The sequence below is a fragment of the Urocitellus parryii genome, chromosome 6 (genome assembly GCF_045843805.1).
Source record: "Urocitellus parryii isolate mUroPar1 chromosome 6, mUroPar1.hap1, whole genome shotgun sequence".
In the NCBI taxonomy this organism is placed as follows: Eukaryota; Metazoa; Chordata; class Mammalia; order Rodentia; family Sciuridae; genus Urocitellus; species Urocitellus parryii.
Window position 1 is genome coordinate 193,276,657 of NC_135536.1, and position 15,940 is coordinate 193,292,596.

At 47.3% G+C, this 15,940-nt stretch overlaps 1 protein-coding gene across 3 annotated transcripts in view; it reads right to left on the reverse strand.

Moving 5' to 3' along the window:
• Arfgef2 (ARF guanine nucleotide exchange factor 2) overlaps positions 1-15,940 on the reverse strand; it is an 88,253-nt gene that overhangs the window by 55,674 nt on the left and 16,639 nt on the right. For all 3 annotated transcript variants that reach the window (XM_026390929.2, XM_026390930.2, XM_026390927.2), the window contains exons 4-7: positions 11,114-11,260; positions 8,353-8,532; positions 7,583-7,808; positions 678-746 (exon numbers count right to left, since the gene is read on the reverse strand). In XM_026390929.2, the coding sequence (XP_026246714.1) occupies positions 678-746; positions 7,583-7,808; positions 8,353-8,532; positions 11,114-11,260 (622 nt within the window). The remainder of the gene's footprint in view (positions 1-677; positions 747-7,582; positions 7,809-8,352; positions 8,533-11,113; positions 11,261-15,940) is intronic.

Sequence of the window (15,940 nt, forward strand, 5' to 3'; positions counted from 1 at the left end):
GGTGTACTCACACCATCTCTACTCTATTTTTTTTTTCCTTTCACCTAAAAAAATGCTGATTGCAACTCACTAAAATGTTTTTATTTCTTACCCAACTAGTGGTTTATTGTCATTGCAATCAAGTCAACACATACCAGTAAACCTGAGATTTGGGGCAAAAAACAAAACAAAAACCTGTCATTCTGAATTATGCACAGGTAACACCACTGAAACTGGACCCGAGACAGAGAATGCTGAAGGGAACCTAACAACATGGCACACTCGGTACCCACTGACATGTGGGCTGTGCCCTGGACACATCGATTCTATCTGAGAAAATTTAGCAGCAAAGGACAGGGATTGTGGGCTCACAACCCCCGGCCAGAAGAGCCTGGGCACCTGGCTTAGTAGGCACAGGGAGTGCTGCTCGCGTGTCCAGGGGAGTAGGGACTCTAGCACGATCAGATGGCGTTCTCTGAATCCTGTGCAAGTGTGAGCAGAACCAAGCTACTCCACGGAGAGCAAGCCACGGAGAACCCCATGTGAGAGGCAGGAGGGCGGGCGGGCGGGCGGCTAGCATTCCCAGAGCTTCGCGAGTTTTCTGGACAGGGAAGAGCAACCACCACCCTGAAGCACTGGCCCACAGACCTCCAGGAGGAATGAGGTGCTAGGAAGGGCGGGTGCTCCTTGGTTCTTACCTTTCACAGCAGAGGTGACTACATCTTCTAAGATGTCCTTTACCACCTCCTGGGCTCCATCGTCAGTCCCTACACATGCCCAAACACACAGGCACAGGCGAGGGTGTTTCCAGAGAAAAAAAAAGGAAGGGAGAAAGGAGATTACAGCAATGTTCCTCTAAAGTCACCAGGCAAAGGGCGCTAGTGAGTTCTGCCGAGGGCCTGATCCCACCACGGCGAGGCACACATCCCCTCCAGTTCCAAAATCCTCAGCAGCATCTGCTCTGCTTCTAAGTTTCACTTCCCCGAATGCTGAGACCCCTGCCCATACGCTCTTCCTTCCTGAGTCCCAGCTGTCGGCCCAGGGCCTCCCTACCACCCCCCAAACAGAGCCTTCACCTCGGCTCCGGACAGTCTTGGTAAGTCACACACCTTCTGCTGCTGGGCCGTCCACATACGTAAGCCCAGAATGTAGCATTTTCAAGACAAGAGTTGAGGATTTGCTAAATTGTAAAAAAATCATTCTGTACAATGTTAACTATTTAAGTGGAAGAAGTTTGGCACCTCTTTTCACCCCCATATTTTTTAATTGGTCCATTGTAGTTGAACATAACGAGTGGGGTCTCCTGTTAAACATTCATACATGCACACAATGTAATATAAAGTGGTCAAGAGCTTTTTTTTTTTGAAAATTAGTCTTGGGAAACAGTTTATGAAGCAAACCACTTTGTCTAGGCTTTTAGAAGTCCACGTAACTAGGGCAGGGATGTGGCTCAGGGTACAGCGCTGGCCTGCCATGTACGAGGCCCTTGGCTGAAACCCCAGCACCACCAAAAAGAAAAAAGTGAATATTACTGATTTACAAAATATCTCACTGACGAAAAAGGCCACCACCTTGAACAGACAAAACCCAAACAACCTTTTACAATCGGCCTGGAGGAGGACTTTCAGTCCAGCTACCATTTCAGAGAGTTGTGCTGGTCCACCAGGCCCCGGAGGGCGGTGCCAGGGTCTTCTCTCCAACAGAAGAGAATTAACGCTCAGTGGCCCAGCGCACCGCGGGGGTGCCGATGTCACACGCCTTTCTTAGGGGGCACTAAGAACTGAAAAGAAACAGGGGAACCCCACCCCCACCCCCGGCCACAGCCACACTAAGATTGGACTAGCGTTCCCTGAACTTCAGTCCCTCTCATGCCACCCCGTGTTCTTGCCACATTCACTCACACCACTTAAGATTTTTTTTGGATGTGAGGGTACAGAGGATTGAACTTAGAGGCACTTGACCACTGAGCCACATCTCCAGACCTATTTTGTATCTTATTTAGAGACAGCAACAGAGTTGCTTAGCTTTTGCTGAGGCTGGCTTTGAACTTTCGATCCTCCTGCCTCAGCCTCCTGAGCTACTCAGATTACAACCATGTGCCACTGCGCCCGGCATCAAGCACCACTGAGGTCCATATAACAGTGCTCTTCAAATTAACGCACCTTATGCAAAAAAAATCCACAAAGTAACAGTTTGATGTACAATCACGTTTTCCAAATGCAGGTTTAAATAAACATGTAACTATTAAAAACTGTTCACCTGTGAACCACCTAAAACCATCTCACCCTACACCATGATTTGGTAAACACATGACTAAGTTCCTTTCCAGTTCCAACATCCTCTGATACTATGATTTAATAAAGGCTGTTTTTTAATCTGTATTCTCCTTCTCAAAGCAGCTTCTACATGGCACCTTGCTTCCATGCAGCATCAAAAACACCGATACCTTTTATGAGAGGTGCTAGCAAGTGAGACGGGGGCCATTAAGTGGTGGCTGGTGGGCACATCTGGCTTGCAGGCTCGGGAGGGGCCCTTCTGGATGCTGTATTAACACTAAGAAGTCCATGTGTTTAAGTTTTAAGCATGCTATGACAGTGTTTGACAACCAAATCAATTCAAATACTTGAACGGTGCAGAGAGTACACTTAAAAAACACTAGTTCTGCTGGTTCCCTGGGGAAGTCACCACCTTGACACTGCTGATTAGGCACCATGTGTTTCACACACTGTGTCCAAGCAAAACAGGACGGTCACCTTGAACAGGTTCTGGTAGGAGACACCTGGGTGCCATTCCCTCTCTAGCCAGCAGGGGCACCCCCGCGGCCGGCACTCCAGTTACCTAAGCACACCCTTCCTAACCAACAGGTCCTCATCTTATTTTGGAAAGAAATGTGACTATATTTCCCAGCCTTCCTTTCAGGAAAGGATGGTCACATGACCAAGTCCTGGCCACTGAGGAGATAGCGTAAGTTCTTGGGAACGATCCTGGCTTCCAAGCAGGCCTCTCTTTAGGAAAGGGGACGATTCGGCTGAAGGAATCCTCTAGTCCTTCCCTCTTCCTTCCCCCTGCCAGAAAAAATGGCAACATGCTGAACCATAACGACAGAGGTCGCATGTTAAGAACAGGACTAAGCCAGAAAGCATCTGAGAGGAGGCTTTCCCACTCCCTGCTCTGTTCAGCTGGGCAGGGAGCAGGCGGACGGCCAGGTGGCACTCCCACCTTGGTCAACAAGCTGAGGGCTTGTGGCCTGGCCCTGCCCCAAGCATGTGGAGCACATCACTGTCTCCGAACAGACCGTATCCGCGGTGCTGACAGCCAAGCTGAGGGGAAGGTCAGTTTTATCACGGGCTACAGTGCCAGGAGAAGATGGGGAGGGGAAGAAAGATGGAGACTCAAGGGCAGCTGTGAACATATGGGGACATCAAGTGTGACATGCCTGCTTCCTAGAAACTGGGACTCGGCCGGGTCCAATGTCCAAGCACTTAGTAAATGAAAGAATAATGAAGGAAACACGCTGGCAGCGAAGCTGTCCTCTGCCACCTCCACCACAGCAGTATGGTTCTGTGACAGGAGAACGGCTGCTGACCGCCGGTGCAGGTCCACTACAGTGAGGGGACGCCAACGCGGCCGACTCCTGTGAGGCGACTGTCGGCACCAGTGCAAAGATGTGGGGTGCGCTTGGCTACTTTAGTCGAGCGTCAGCCTGAGACTTCTTCCTCTTTTGGCCAACAAAACGTAAAATTCCTACAGCAAAAGATCTCGTATGAGCATGCAAAGGAGCCAGGCTCATTTTATCCTACCGCATCATCTCCACCACCTTCTCACACCTGGTTACCATCTGAAATATTTACTATTTTTCTTTAAACCAACTCATTTTTAAAGCTGAAATGAATTTATGTATTTATTTATTTTGGTATTAGGGATTGAATCTAGGGGCACTTAATCACTGAGCCACATCCCCAGGGTCTCACTAAGTTGCATAGGCGCCATTTAGTTGCTGAGGCTGGCTTTGAAATTGTAATCCTCCTGCCTCGCCTCCCAAGCCTCTGGGATTACAGGTGTACTTCATAGCACCTGGCTAAGATGAAATTTATTTAAAAGATAATCATAAACTGGACATGGTGGCAGATGACTGTATTCCCACCACTTGGGAAGCTGAGGCAGGAGGATCACTTGAGTCCAGGAATTGAGACTAGCCTAGGCAACAAAGGGAGACTTCTTCTCAAGGAAAGAGAAGAAAAAAAGAATAAAAGACTCACATAGTCCTAAGTGCCAGGCCCTACCCTTATTTAATCTCACAAACTTGTAAATATTAGCTGCATCCCCATTTTAAGATGGGAAAACTGAGGCCCAAGGGTCACACAGTTACTAACAAGAGTCATGATCCCACAGAGGCTGCCTGATCAGGGCCTGTGCATTGGCTGAGGGAAGATAAGTCTTCTCTGTTTCTAGTACTTAAGAGTGGGTGGTTCTTCCTCTAAAGAATGAGATGTAATAAAAGGGGAGCTAAGAAATTCAGAAACACACAGGCAAGTCTGCACACTGTCTGTATGGCGCTACTGTCCAATTCTGGGAGTGACAAGTGGAAGAGGAAGTGCTGAGGGACACAGGGTTTCTTCGGGGAGTGATGAAAACGTCCTGAGACTGACTGTGGCCACTGCTGCCTGCCTGTGGCTCGGCCAGCAGCACTGACTCGCACACTGTCAAGGGTGAGTGGATGGCGTGTGGATTCCATCCCAAGAAAGCTGCTTTCTAAAGGACGGACAAGAGCAGCTGGGGAACCAGGAGGGTGGTGAAGAGGTAAACGGCATGGCTACCTAGGGGAGTCCAGATGGCCAGGCCCCCGAGTTCACACGGGCAGGCAGGAGTCTTGAACTCAAAAATCATTTTGTGAATTTACAAAGAGCAATCTGACCCACTTCTTGGATGGGCAGTTGAAATGGACAAATCAACTACTGATTTAATAATGTAGGATAAAAAATTAACTGCTAAAGGGGACACTGCTCAGGTCTATTGGTGTCTTCGCTCCACCTACGCAAGGTACCCGGGGAAGCAAACGACCCCGGAAAGGCCGTGGGAAGTCCTGGTTCATCAACAGGAGAGAGTGGCGGGTGCTGGGTCCGCAAGCACAGGGCCTGGCAGTGAGTGGCCAGGGGGGACTGGCTGCAGGAGGGCTGTATGTGACTGTCTCTATCAGAGAGGCACTGTCTCTATCAGAGAGGACCCCTGGACACCAGCTCCCCGGGGCAACACCCCCACCATCTGCCATGGCTGTCCTTCCTCCTGGGCTTCTAGGGCTGCTCAACTAGTCTCCAAAGGACTTGTTCTTCCTTTACAGCCAAATCCTGAGAACTGGAAGCGCTTCTAAAAAACACTGTGCACCTCTGTTCCGACCACTCTTCACAGGTTTGTGGTCTGACTCTCAAGCCCCTGGGAAAAGCCCTCAAGTATGCCAACAAATGTCCAGCAATGACAAATTTAGAACCATCAACTAACACATACAGTAGTCAATAATAAGCTTTATGTTACAGATGTTTACCGAAATAAAAACTGATTGACAGCATCTATTAACCTACAAATCATTATCTTTGTTAGAACTTCAAGTTGCCCTATTCAGCAACCTGAAACTTAATTCTAGAATTCACATTTTTTTCGCCATTATTAAAAGCTACATACTGAATGTGCGCCAGGCCTGCCAAGGTGTGGGTGATACAGTGCTGAACACGGCATCCTACAAGTGACCACAGCACTTCAGTAAGGGACGAGGCGACAGAGAGGACAGGGAGCCGCAGTGGTGATGAGGAAGCCTCCTGCAGCCTGAACCAAGAGGCCTGGAGGAACAGAGGGGAGGGACTGAGGAGGGGACATTAAGCAAAAGGTACTGGCAGGAGAAGTGCAGAACCTTCTGGAACCAGAAAAGCACCCAGGCACTGGGCAGCAAAGAGGATGTAAGAAGGGGACAGAGAAGCGAGGGCCAATCGCACGGAACTTGGCACACGGTGGGGCAGGCGGGCGAGGGCCTCACTCTGAAGGGGATGCGATGAGGGGCGCTGAGCGGGCGGGGGTCTGTGATCTAATTCATGCTTTTGAGATCACTTTGGCTGCTGTAAAATGAGCCAGGGAGGAAGCACTTTCACACAGCACAGAACTGCACGGCTGTGCTTACCACAGTGTATTTAAGTATTAATATTTGTAGATTAACCACAGTTCGATAAGGATTACAGTAAACCCTGGTCCTCACCCTGACAGTTATCAAGGCAAAAACAGTGACCTGGCTGGGGTTCCTCAGCGCCTCCCTTAGGATATATGGGAGCAAGAGTGAGTGTTCAGCACACACAGCTCCTGTAGCAACTTCTCTTCTGCCCTTCCTTGAGTAAACGGATACAGAACAACATGCCAGCAGACACATATTCTATTCCAGCGCATTCCAAGCACTCTAGAAAACTTTTAGAAAGGAACAAAAGCTGCTCAAATATACACATTCTAGCCGAGGCACTGGAATAGAAAACTTTCAGAAAGGAACAAAAGCTGCTCAAATATACACACTCTAGCCGGGAGCAGTGGCGCACACCTGTAATCTCAGAGGCTCAGGAGGCTGAAGGCAGGAGGATCGCAAGTTCAAAGCCAGCCTCAGCAAATTAACACGGCCCTAAGCAACTCAGTGAGACGCTGTCTCTAAATAAAATACAAAATAGGGCTGGGGATGTGGCTCAGTGGTCGAGCGCCCCTGGGTTCAATCCCTGGTACCCCCCTCCAAAATATGCACACTCTAGAGGGGAAGACACTACCAGCAGACATCATTACTAGCCATGTGACCCAAGAAGGAAAAGAGGTCAGTCACAGAGAAGGTCAGACACTGTGGACAACGACCAGCCTGAGTGAAGAACTATTTGACAAAGCACTAGGTAAACACTAAGAAAAAATAAGACCTTTAGGTCTGGTTCCTACAAACCCAGGATGAAGACACAAACATTCAAAAGTAATCTCAGGACAACTAAATCCAAGATTTCAGGCTTACTATTTCATTTACTTTAAGACTACAACTAGGTGCGGGATAATCTTGTGTTTATAAAAAGCAACAAAAACAAGCGATGCATCTGGTGAACAGAGGAAGGAAAAACACAACTGCCTCTGCCGTCCACTCTCCCCGCCTGCCTTTGGGCTTACCCACCCAGCTGTCCAGCTCTCCCCGCCTGCCTGCAGGCCCACCCACCCTCCCAGGGCTCCTGCTGCTCCACACAGGTCCGAGTGGCTCAGAACCACCAAGCTCTGGGCAAGGAAGTGAGGCAGGGTGGGTGAGGCCCCCACCCTCTCAGGGCGGATCACCCGACGAGCGCCCAGTGGAAACAGTGCCCCAAGCTGAGCCCACTGTCCTGAGGCTGGCGTAAAGATGCAGCCAGACACATTCCAGGAACCACTTAGGACTGACGCACAGCTCCAAGGGGCAGTAGCATGGAACCTCACGCCTGCGCTCCTGAGAGCAAAGACGGGAAGGCCCAGAAACAGACGAGCTGCCGCAGGGGCTTCCTCTACGTTAGCAGAACCTCCTTTACTTGTCCCCAGCCACTGGATGATGCCCTCTCTCCGTGTGGCTCAGCCATACCTGAGAGTGATGGGCCTCTTTCTCTGGGTACGTCTCCATTCTCTCTGCCAGGCCCACCTCTGGCCTGCTCGCCGTTGGGCAGGTCTGTTTTTTCAGGAGTTGTTGGTTTGCTTTGTGCCTGGCTCTGCTTTAAACGGCTGAACTTTGGGGATACTGCTGCAGCTTGAATCACAGGGGACTGGGGTTTTGACTGAATTGGTTTTTCCAATTCTCTGGCTTCCTGCAACTAGAAGGCAACAGAAAAGAAATCAACCTGTATGGTCAGAGCATATTGGCAAGAAACAATTATATTAGCCTATGGCTTAAACAGTTTCCAACCAGCAGGATTATGTATTTACTTATTTGGTACCAGGGATTGATCCCAGAGGCACTCAACCACTTAGCCACACCCCCAGCCCTTTTTTATATTTTTATTTATAGACAGGACCTCGCTAAGTTGCTGAGGCTGACTTTGAACTCACAATCCTCCTGCCTCAGCCTCCCAAGGATTATAGGTGTATGCCACCATACCTGGCCAGGATAAAATTTTAAAGGAAATAAATTCAAAGCCAACTCTGACTGTGACAAACTCAAAGCAAATTCTGAATTCAAACTTCAAGACTTGCACTAGAGTCTCTCTGATTTTAAAATGAGAACAAAAATGCAGTACAGAGAACTCGTGGGAAGGAGGGAAGAACTTTCAAGTGCTAGTGACCTCCAGGGCCCTGAGGTTCACATGAAGAGCTCACACATGACAATGCCCTGCCCTAGCAGCTGGCAGTACCACTCACCACTTGGTTTTCCATGCGGGTGAAGATGACATTCAGCATCTGGGTGAGCGTGGCCTTGGCAGTGGTTTGATTGATGAGATTTTTGCTGGCCAAATAGATGTTGTAACATGTCCTCACTGTCTGCAGGATGGTGCCCTCATGGATTTCAATGTGTGGGGAAGTCACCGCGGTCAAAAGAGCCTGAAATGTAGACCCCAACCATCAACTTCATGAATACCCACCTCCCTGTGCCTTCCCCAACCCCCAGCCAGACTTTTCTAGAAGAGTTGGCTTTGGTTTTTCGTTTTTTTTTTTTCTTTTTTAATTTTTTTATTAGTTGCTCAAAACGTTACAATGATCTTGATATATCATACATTTGATTTAACTGGGGTACGTAATCTTATTTTTCCACGTGTACAGATTGCAGGATCACATTGGTCATACAGCCACGTTTATACATAGGGCCATACTAGTGTCCACTGTATTCTAGTATCCTTCCTATCCCCCCCTCCCCTCCCCTCCCCTCCCATCCCCTCTTTCTACCCAGTTGACTGAACAACTGGAAAACCTAAAGATTACATTTCTCTTTTTTTTCTTCCCCCTCACACCATCTTATATGTAATTTTGCATAATAATGAGGGTCTCCTACCATCTTCCGTGCAATTCCCCTTCTCTCTCCCATTCCCACGCACCTCTCGTCCCTATTTAATGGTAATCTTCTTCTCATGCTCTTCCTCCCTGCTGTTTTGAGTCACCCCCCTTATATCAAAGAAGACATTCTGCATTTGTTTTTCAGGGATTGGCTAGCTTCACTTAGCATAACCTGCTCTAATGCCATCCATTTCCCTGCAAATGCCATGATTTTGTTATTTTTTAGTGCTGAGTAATATTCCATTGTGTATAAATGCCACATTTTTTTATCCATTCATCTATTGAAGGGCATCTGGGTTGGTTCCACAGTCTAGTTATTGTGAATTGTGTTGCTATGAACATTGATGTAGCTGTGTCCCTGTTGTATGCTCTTTTAAGGTCTTTTGGGTATAGTCCAAGAAGGGGAATAGCTGGGTCAAATGGTGGTTCCATTCCCAGCTTTCCAAGGAATCTCCATACTGCTTTCCAAATTGACTGAACCAATTTGCAGTCCCACTAGCAATGTACAAGTGTACCCTTTTCCCCACATCCTCGCCAGCACTTGTTATTGTTTGACTTCATAATGGCTGCCATTCTTACTGGAGTGAGATGGTATCTTAGAGTGGTTTTGATTTGCATTTCTCTGATTGCTAGAGTGGTGAGCATTTTTTCGTGTATTTGTTGACTGTATGTCCTCCTCTGAGAAGTGTCTGTTCAGATCCTTGGCCCATTTGTTGATTGGGTTATTTGTTTTCTTGCTGTTTAATTTTTTGAGTTCTTTGTATACTCTGGAGATTAGGGCTGTATCTGAAGTGTGAGGAGTAAAGATTTGTTCCCAGGATGTAGGCTCCCTATTTACCTCTCTTATTGTTTCTCTTGCTGAGAAAAAAACTTTTTAGTTTTGAATACGTCCCATTTGTTGATTCTTGATTTTAACTCTTGTGCTATGGGTGTCCTATTAAGGAATTTGGAGCCCGACCCCACGAGATGGAGATTAGGGCCAACTTTTTCTTCTATTAGATGCAGAGTTTCTGGTTTGATTCCTAGCTCCTTGATCCATTTTGATTTAACTTTTGTGCATGGTGAGAGAAAGGGATTCAGATTCATTTTGTTGCACATGGATTTCCAGTTCTTTCAGCACCATTTGTTGAAGATGCTCTCCTTTCTCCATTGCATGCTTTTGGCACCTTTGTCTAATATAAGGTAGTTGTAATTTTGTGGATTGGTCTCTGTGTCCTCTATTCTGTACCATTGGTCTACCCACCTGTTTTGGTACCAGTACCATGCTGTTGGCTTTGGTTTTTCTTATTTGCTTGGCTTGTTTTGTTTTTTAGTTTTAAGATGGCTCTGCAAACTATTGGATGATTATTGCCAAGAGCCAACTTTCTATTATTGTGAAGAGTTTAAAAACAATTACTAACTCCATAAAATCCAAATTTTCTGAAGTAGGCTTCTACTGGTTTACTTTCTAAAAAGCCAAACTCTGAATGTTAATGTTGACTGAACAACTGGAAAACCCAGAGTAAAGATTACAGACACTTGATCTCACCCACACCAATCCCAAATCATACGTCTCAGTAGACAGCTGGCCTCCCCATTCCCGATGGGTTTCAAGAGGACTTTAAGAAAATTGTGGCTGACACAGATACTTGTCACAAAGCCACAGCATCCGGGACCTAAGCCCTGGAAGGCTGGCCACGCCCATCCTGTGCCCATTTCCTGAGAAGCAGTTGGCACCATCCCATGCCAAGCCACTCCTGGCAGCAGACACAGAACAGAGAAGCAGAAGGGGGAACCAGGGGAAGACTAGTAGGTGACATGAGTCTTGATGAAGATCTGCTGACAAGTGGCAGTCTTGGAACTCAGAATTTCATGGGGAAAGACTAGAGGATTTCAAACCCATTTAATTCACAAGCAATTTACAATTATATCAGCAGAACGTTTACTTTGGAAACACACCTGGTTCTACTCTCCTTGTCTCAGTCCATGCTAAGAAATGCTGACACTTGACAAAAGATCTAAGTTATGCTTAAATTTTTCTGTTCCAGCTCAGCACCACCTGAGACAACTAACACATGGTAAATTAGAAACCCAAATTCCCAAAGGGGACTAACTCTCTAATTGAAAATCCAGGTAGGGTAATAGGAAATACCTTAATTATTTGTAACTGAACCCCTTCATCTGTCTGAGGGCCCTGAAAACAATTGCAAATGGTTTCCACAATCCTGTCGATCAGCCGCTTCCCGGGGGCTCCACTGTCAGGGGCATTGCCAGTGATGTGCCCGTAGGCGATGAGTTTCTAAACACAGAAAGAACAGAGATTAGACAGTTCTGCCTGGCCAGGGCTGAGGCTGCCCTCGACAGCAAAAGAAAGGCAGTGAGCACTGCCCGTCCTGCTGGTTCCTACAGACGCCTCTGTCCGAGCAGGCAGGCAAGACCACTGCCATGCGGCCTTCATCCCCGTCTGGACAGCAGATCCAGGGACAGTGACACACTGTTCAATGCCAGCAGCAAGGCCAGAATACTCCTCGGCACACAATCATCTGTGCAAAATACTGAGGGATTAAAAAGCACACTTACCAAAGGCAGTGGATTAGAGCGACCTAGAGCTCAGGTCAGATGGTGGCCAGAGGGACGTGGGAGTAATGCTAGTAAGTCTGAGGTTTTTGAGGTTTAAAAAAAAAAAGTCTAGGGCTGGGGCTTATTGGTAGAGCACCCACCTCACACATGTAAGGTACTGGGTTCGATCCTCAGCACCACATAAAAACAAGTAAATAAAATAAAGGCATTGATTGTGTCCAACTACACCTGAAAAAAATGTTTGAAAAAAAAGTCTGTTACACTGTGGTGATGACTGCACACCTCTGTAGATACACTAAAAGTCACTGACTTGTACACCTTAAATGGGTTAATCCTATGCTAATTGTATCTCAATAAAGCTGTTAAACATATTATGTATTTTTTAATTTAAATGTTAAGATTTCTGAGAAACTAAGGATGACATGTTTTGCTTAAAGAAAGAACTAGTAGCTGAGGCCGGGATAAGACTAAGGTACTTCTTTTCATTTCCTGGGACTATTGAATCATGTCAGTATAGTCTCTATTCCAAAAATTAAAGTAAGAACAGTGGCAATATTCTGTACCTACATTATCAACAAGATGTGTCACTCACATGGCTGGAGGGACCACCTGACCCACAGCCTGGATTTCCGCCTGGGGAACCTGAGGGCTGAGGGAACCCCAGAGGTCAGGACGATTTACAAGCCCAGGTGAAATTCAGGACCACTGAGGGAGCTCATTAAAAACAGACTCCTGGACCCCAGCCAGACCTAACCAACTAGAAATTCTGGGGCAGAGCCCAGGATCTTCCAGCTACGAAGGTCATTCTGATGGCTGGCCAAATAAGGACAGGGGACTTCTCAAGTGCTCGATGCTTCCAGCGAGGTCCTAAAAATGCTGCTCTGTTTTTTTTTTTTTTTTTTAAGAGAGAGAGAGAGGGAGAATTTTTTAAATGTATTTCTTAGTTTTTCAGCGGACACAACATCTTTGTTTGTATGTGGTGCTGAGGATCAAACCCGGGCCGCACACATGCCAGGCGAGCGCGCTACAGCTTGAGCCACATCCCCAGCCCCTGCTCTGTTCTTTATCCTTCCAGGCTGTCGCTGGCCACACTCCTGCCTCTGCCTGCACAAAGTAGACCCAAGCTACTGAGGCCATCTATAGGGCCACCACTGCCACGGGAGGAAAATGGGCCACCCTGCAGAGGCCTGATGTCACTTCTCAATGGCTCTTTCCTACCACCAACTACAAAGCACCGCCATTCAATAAGCAGAAACCCAAACTCAGAGTGGTCGAGTCGAAACACAGCAGCGCTGTACTGTGTGATCAAGGAGCAGTCTGCACACTCTGCCGCTCAGGAACAACCCTGGGCCTACCTGGGGGTGCAGAGCCGTCGCCCCCACCTCACTGCTCACCTGCAGGCTTCTTAAGACGCAGGGCTGGCTGCTTGGGAGTCGAGTACTGTCTCTTTTGTTTTCTTTTGTTTTGTTTTGGTGCTGGGGACTGAAGCCAGGGCCTTGTGCAGGCAGAAGCGAGCACTCTACCAACTGAGTCCGTGAATTCTGTCTCTGAGCTGCCTGCTCTTCCTCCTAACAAGTTTGTTGTGAGCACTGTGATATAAGGATGATGTACAGACTCCTGAGAAGTGAATGTTGAACAGCAGGTTCCCAGGGGCTGAGGATGTATGTGGCTCATGGTAGTCTGCAAGCTTAGGAAGCACCAGGCCCTGGGTTCCATCCTAAACACCAAAAATAGAAAAGAAAAGTAGATTCCTGCCAGGTGCAGTGGCGCACACCTGTAATCCCAGCTACTCAGGAGGCTAAGGCAGGAGGATCGCGAGTTCAAAGCCAGCTTCAGCAAAAGCGATGTGCTAAGCAACTCAGTGAGACCCTGTCTCTAAATAAAATGCAAAATAAGGCTGGGGATGTGGCTCAGTGGTTGAGTGCCCCTGAGTTCAATCCTGGTACAACCTCCCTACCCCCTCCCCCCCCCCCCCCCCGCAAAAAAAGTAGTTCCCTATAACCAAATACAGATGCTGCAAAGCAAAAATGGAGATGTAGTACTGGATACTTAATTAAAGTACAAAAAAGGACTAGACAGGTTCGCCCCGCTCAGATTCCTCAAAGGGCAATACCTTCCAACCTGAAAAGGGTTTTCAGTATGATTTTACCCCTTGCCTGTACAGTGAGACAGGACCACAAGAAAGCAGAGAGCCTGCATTCTGGGAGTCTTTCTGGCTCTGCTATCTAATCCTTTTCTGTGCCAGACACTGTCCCAGGCACTGGCAAGTAATACAGACGTGACTCCGTTTCTCATAGTTTATATTCTTGGCAGGGCACGACGGGGAGGCTCACACCAAATCCTGAACTGACTGGGACTTGCAGGGCTCTGGGTGATTTGCAGACATACGGTCGATGTTCTTGCCTTAGTCTTTGCGTTTTTGCTGATACAATGGGTATCAGCAAGTGTCAGTTTGGAACAGTGGGGCCACTGAGGCTCATGTGTAAGGGGTTCACAGAGGCAGGTGCTGGCATGGAGGGAACACTGCGGAATGTAAAAAGCAAGCTGTAGCGAAATTTGTAAAGGTGACAGTATTTACAGAAAAAGGAAAAAAGATGAAAGAAAATCACACATCTACATAAGCAACTGGTTTTAAGGCTGGTGGCCCGAGGAACTTCAGCCTTATCTGTAAAGTTCTAAAAACTTTTAGAGATTGATGTTACATTCAACCAATATAACTAAGAATTCATTTTAAGTGGGCATTTAAAAATCCAAAGTATTCTAGCAATAAGAGCTAAAAGATAACCTTTGGGGAATGAATAGGACAGCTCAAACCAACGGTCCCCTACAACCATCACTGGTGTAGGAAAAAAAATTATTCTATTTGTAACTGATATTTATCTTGTCCTTTTAAAAGTTCTGTTTTTGAATGTTTAATAACGTATAAACAGTAATAATATACGTACATAATTTTAAATTGAAGACACATATAACCAGAAAAATGTCAGCTTAGGCAGGACTACCCTCCTTACCCAGCCCTGGTCATGGGGAATGTGTAGCAGACCAGGTGCTGAAGGACAGGGACAGGCACTTCTTAGGGCTTGACAGAAGCCAGCGGTGGGGGAAGTCCCCAGGCCTCTCCCAGTGGGAAAGAGCACGTGACTACCCATTCGCACAGCAAACCAGGTCCCAAAGCACCTGCCCTCAGCACTTGTCCACACTAAACAAATGACCAGACACAGCACGGATGTGTCTGCAACTGATGTCAACTCTGCCAAAACCAGTCTTCAGCCCTCGACGCCAGCCTTCCATTTCTAAGACAGAGGTTTCTTCCCGTCGCTGGGAAATTCCAGTCCAACAGGCTGAGCAAGACAGCTGCCAAGGGGAAGTGCACTTTTCATTCAGAGTCCAGAGTGCACCTGGTCACCTTCTAGTACCATAAAAGGATGACACATTTTGCATCTTATATACCAAAGAAATCCCAGTATGCCCATTAAATTCCAGAGAACTGCATTTCACATAGAGAACCATACACCATCAGCCTCAAGACCAGCAGCGGCTGAAGGCAGGCAGGACATCAGCATGTCCATTTGAAATCACCACACACACATACACACCAAGCTCCAAAACCAAACCATTCCTGTTATTACAAAGGCCAGAACCAAAGGGTGATAGTTAATAGCAAGGGTCAGCAGTCTTTTTCTGTAAAGGACTATATTCTAGGGCTGGGGGGGTAGCCCAGTGGTACAGCACTTGCCTAGCATGGGCAAAGCCCTGCGTTCCGCTGCCAGTACCATATACTCCTGCCGGTGCACAAAAAGACCACATGCTAACTGTTGGACTGTGGGTCACGAGGTCCCTTCAACCATTCACCTGGGCTCCAGTAGTGGAGAGCAACAACAGGTAACGCATGAATGAAGGAACACAGCTGCTGCTATGGACTGAACGTAGGCCCCATCCCCATCCCACAGGATGAAGTCCTAATCCCAAGGGGATGGTGTGAGGCCTTTGGGAGATAACTAGATAAGTCACTAGGGTAAGGTCCTCTTGATGGGATCAGTGTTCCCTAAGAAGAGACCAGAGAGCTAGCATGCATGCACGCTCTCTAGAACACGAGGAAACACTGAGAGTCCTCAACAAGAACCAAAATCAGTTAAGACCTTGATCTTGGACCACTCAGCCTCTACAACTCTGAAAATTAAATGTCTGATGTTTAAGTCACTCAGTCTATGGTATTATGTTACAGTACCCAAACTAAGATAGCTGTGTTTCAATAAAATCTTATTTACAAAAGCAGGCAGCAGACCAGATTTGGCTTATGGAATGCAGTTAACAACCCCTGGTTCAGAACACAAATGTGGCCAGGTGCTGTAATCCCAGCAACTTGGGAGGCTGAAATAGGAGGATCACAAATTAGAGG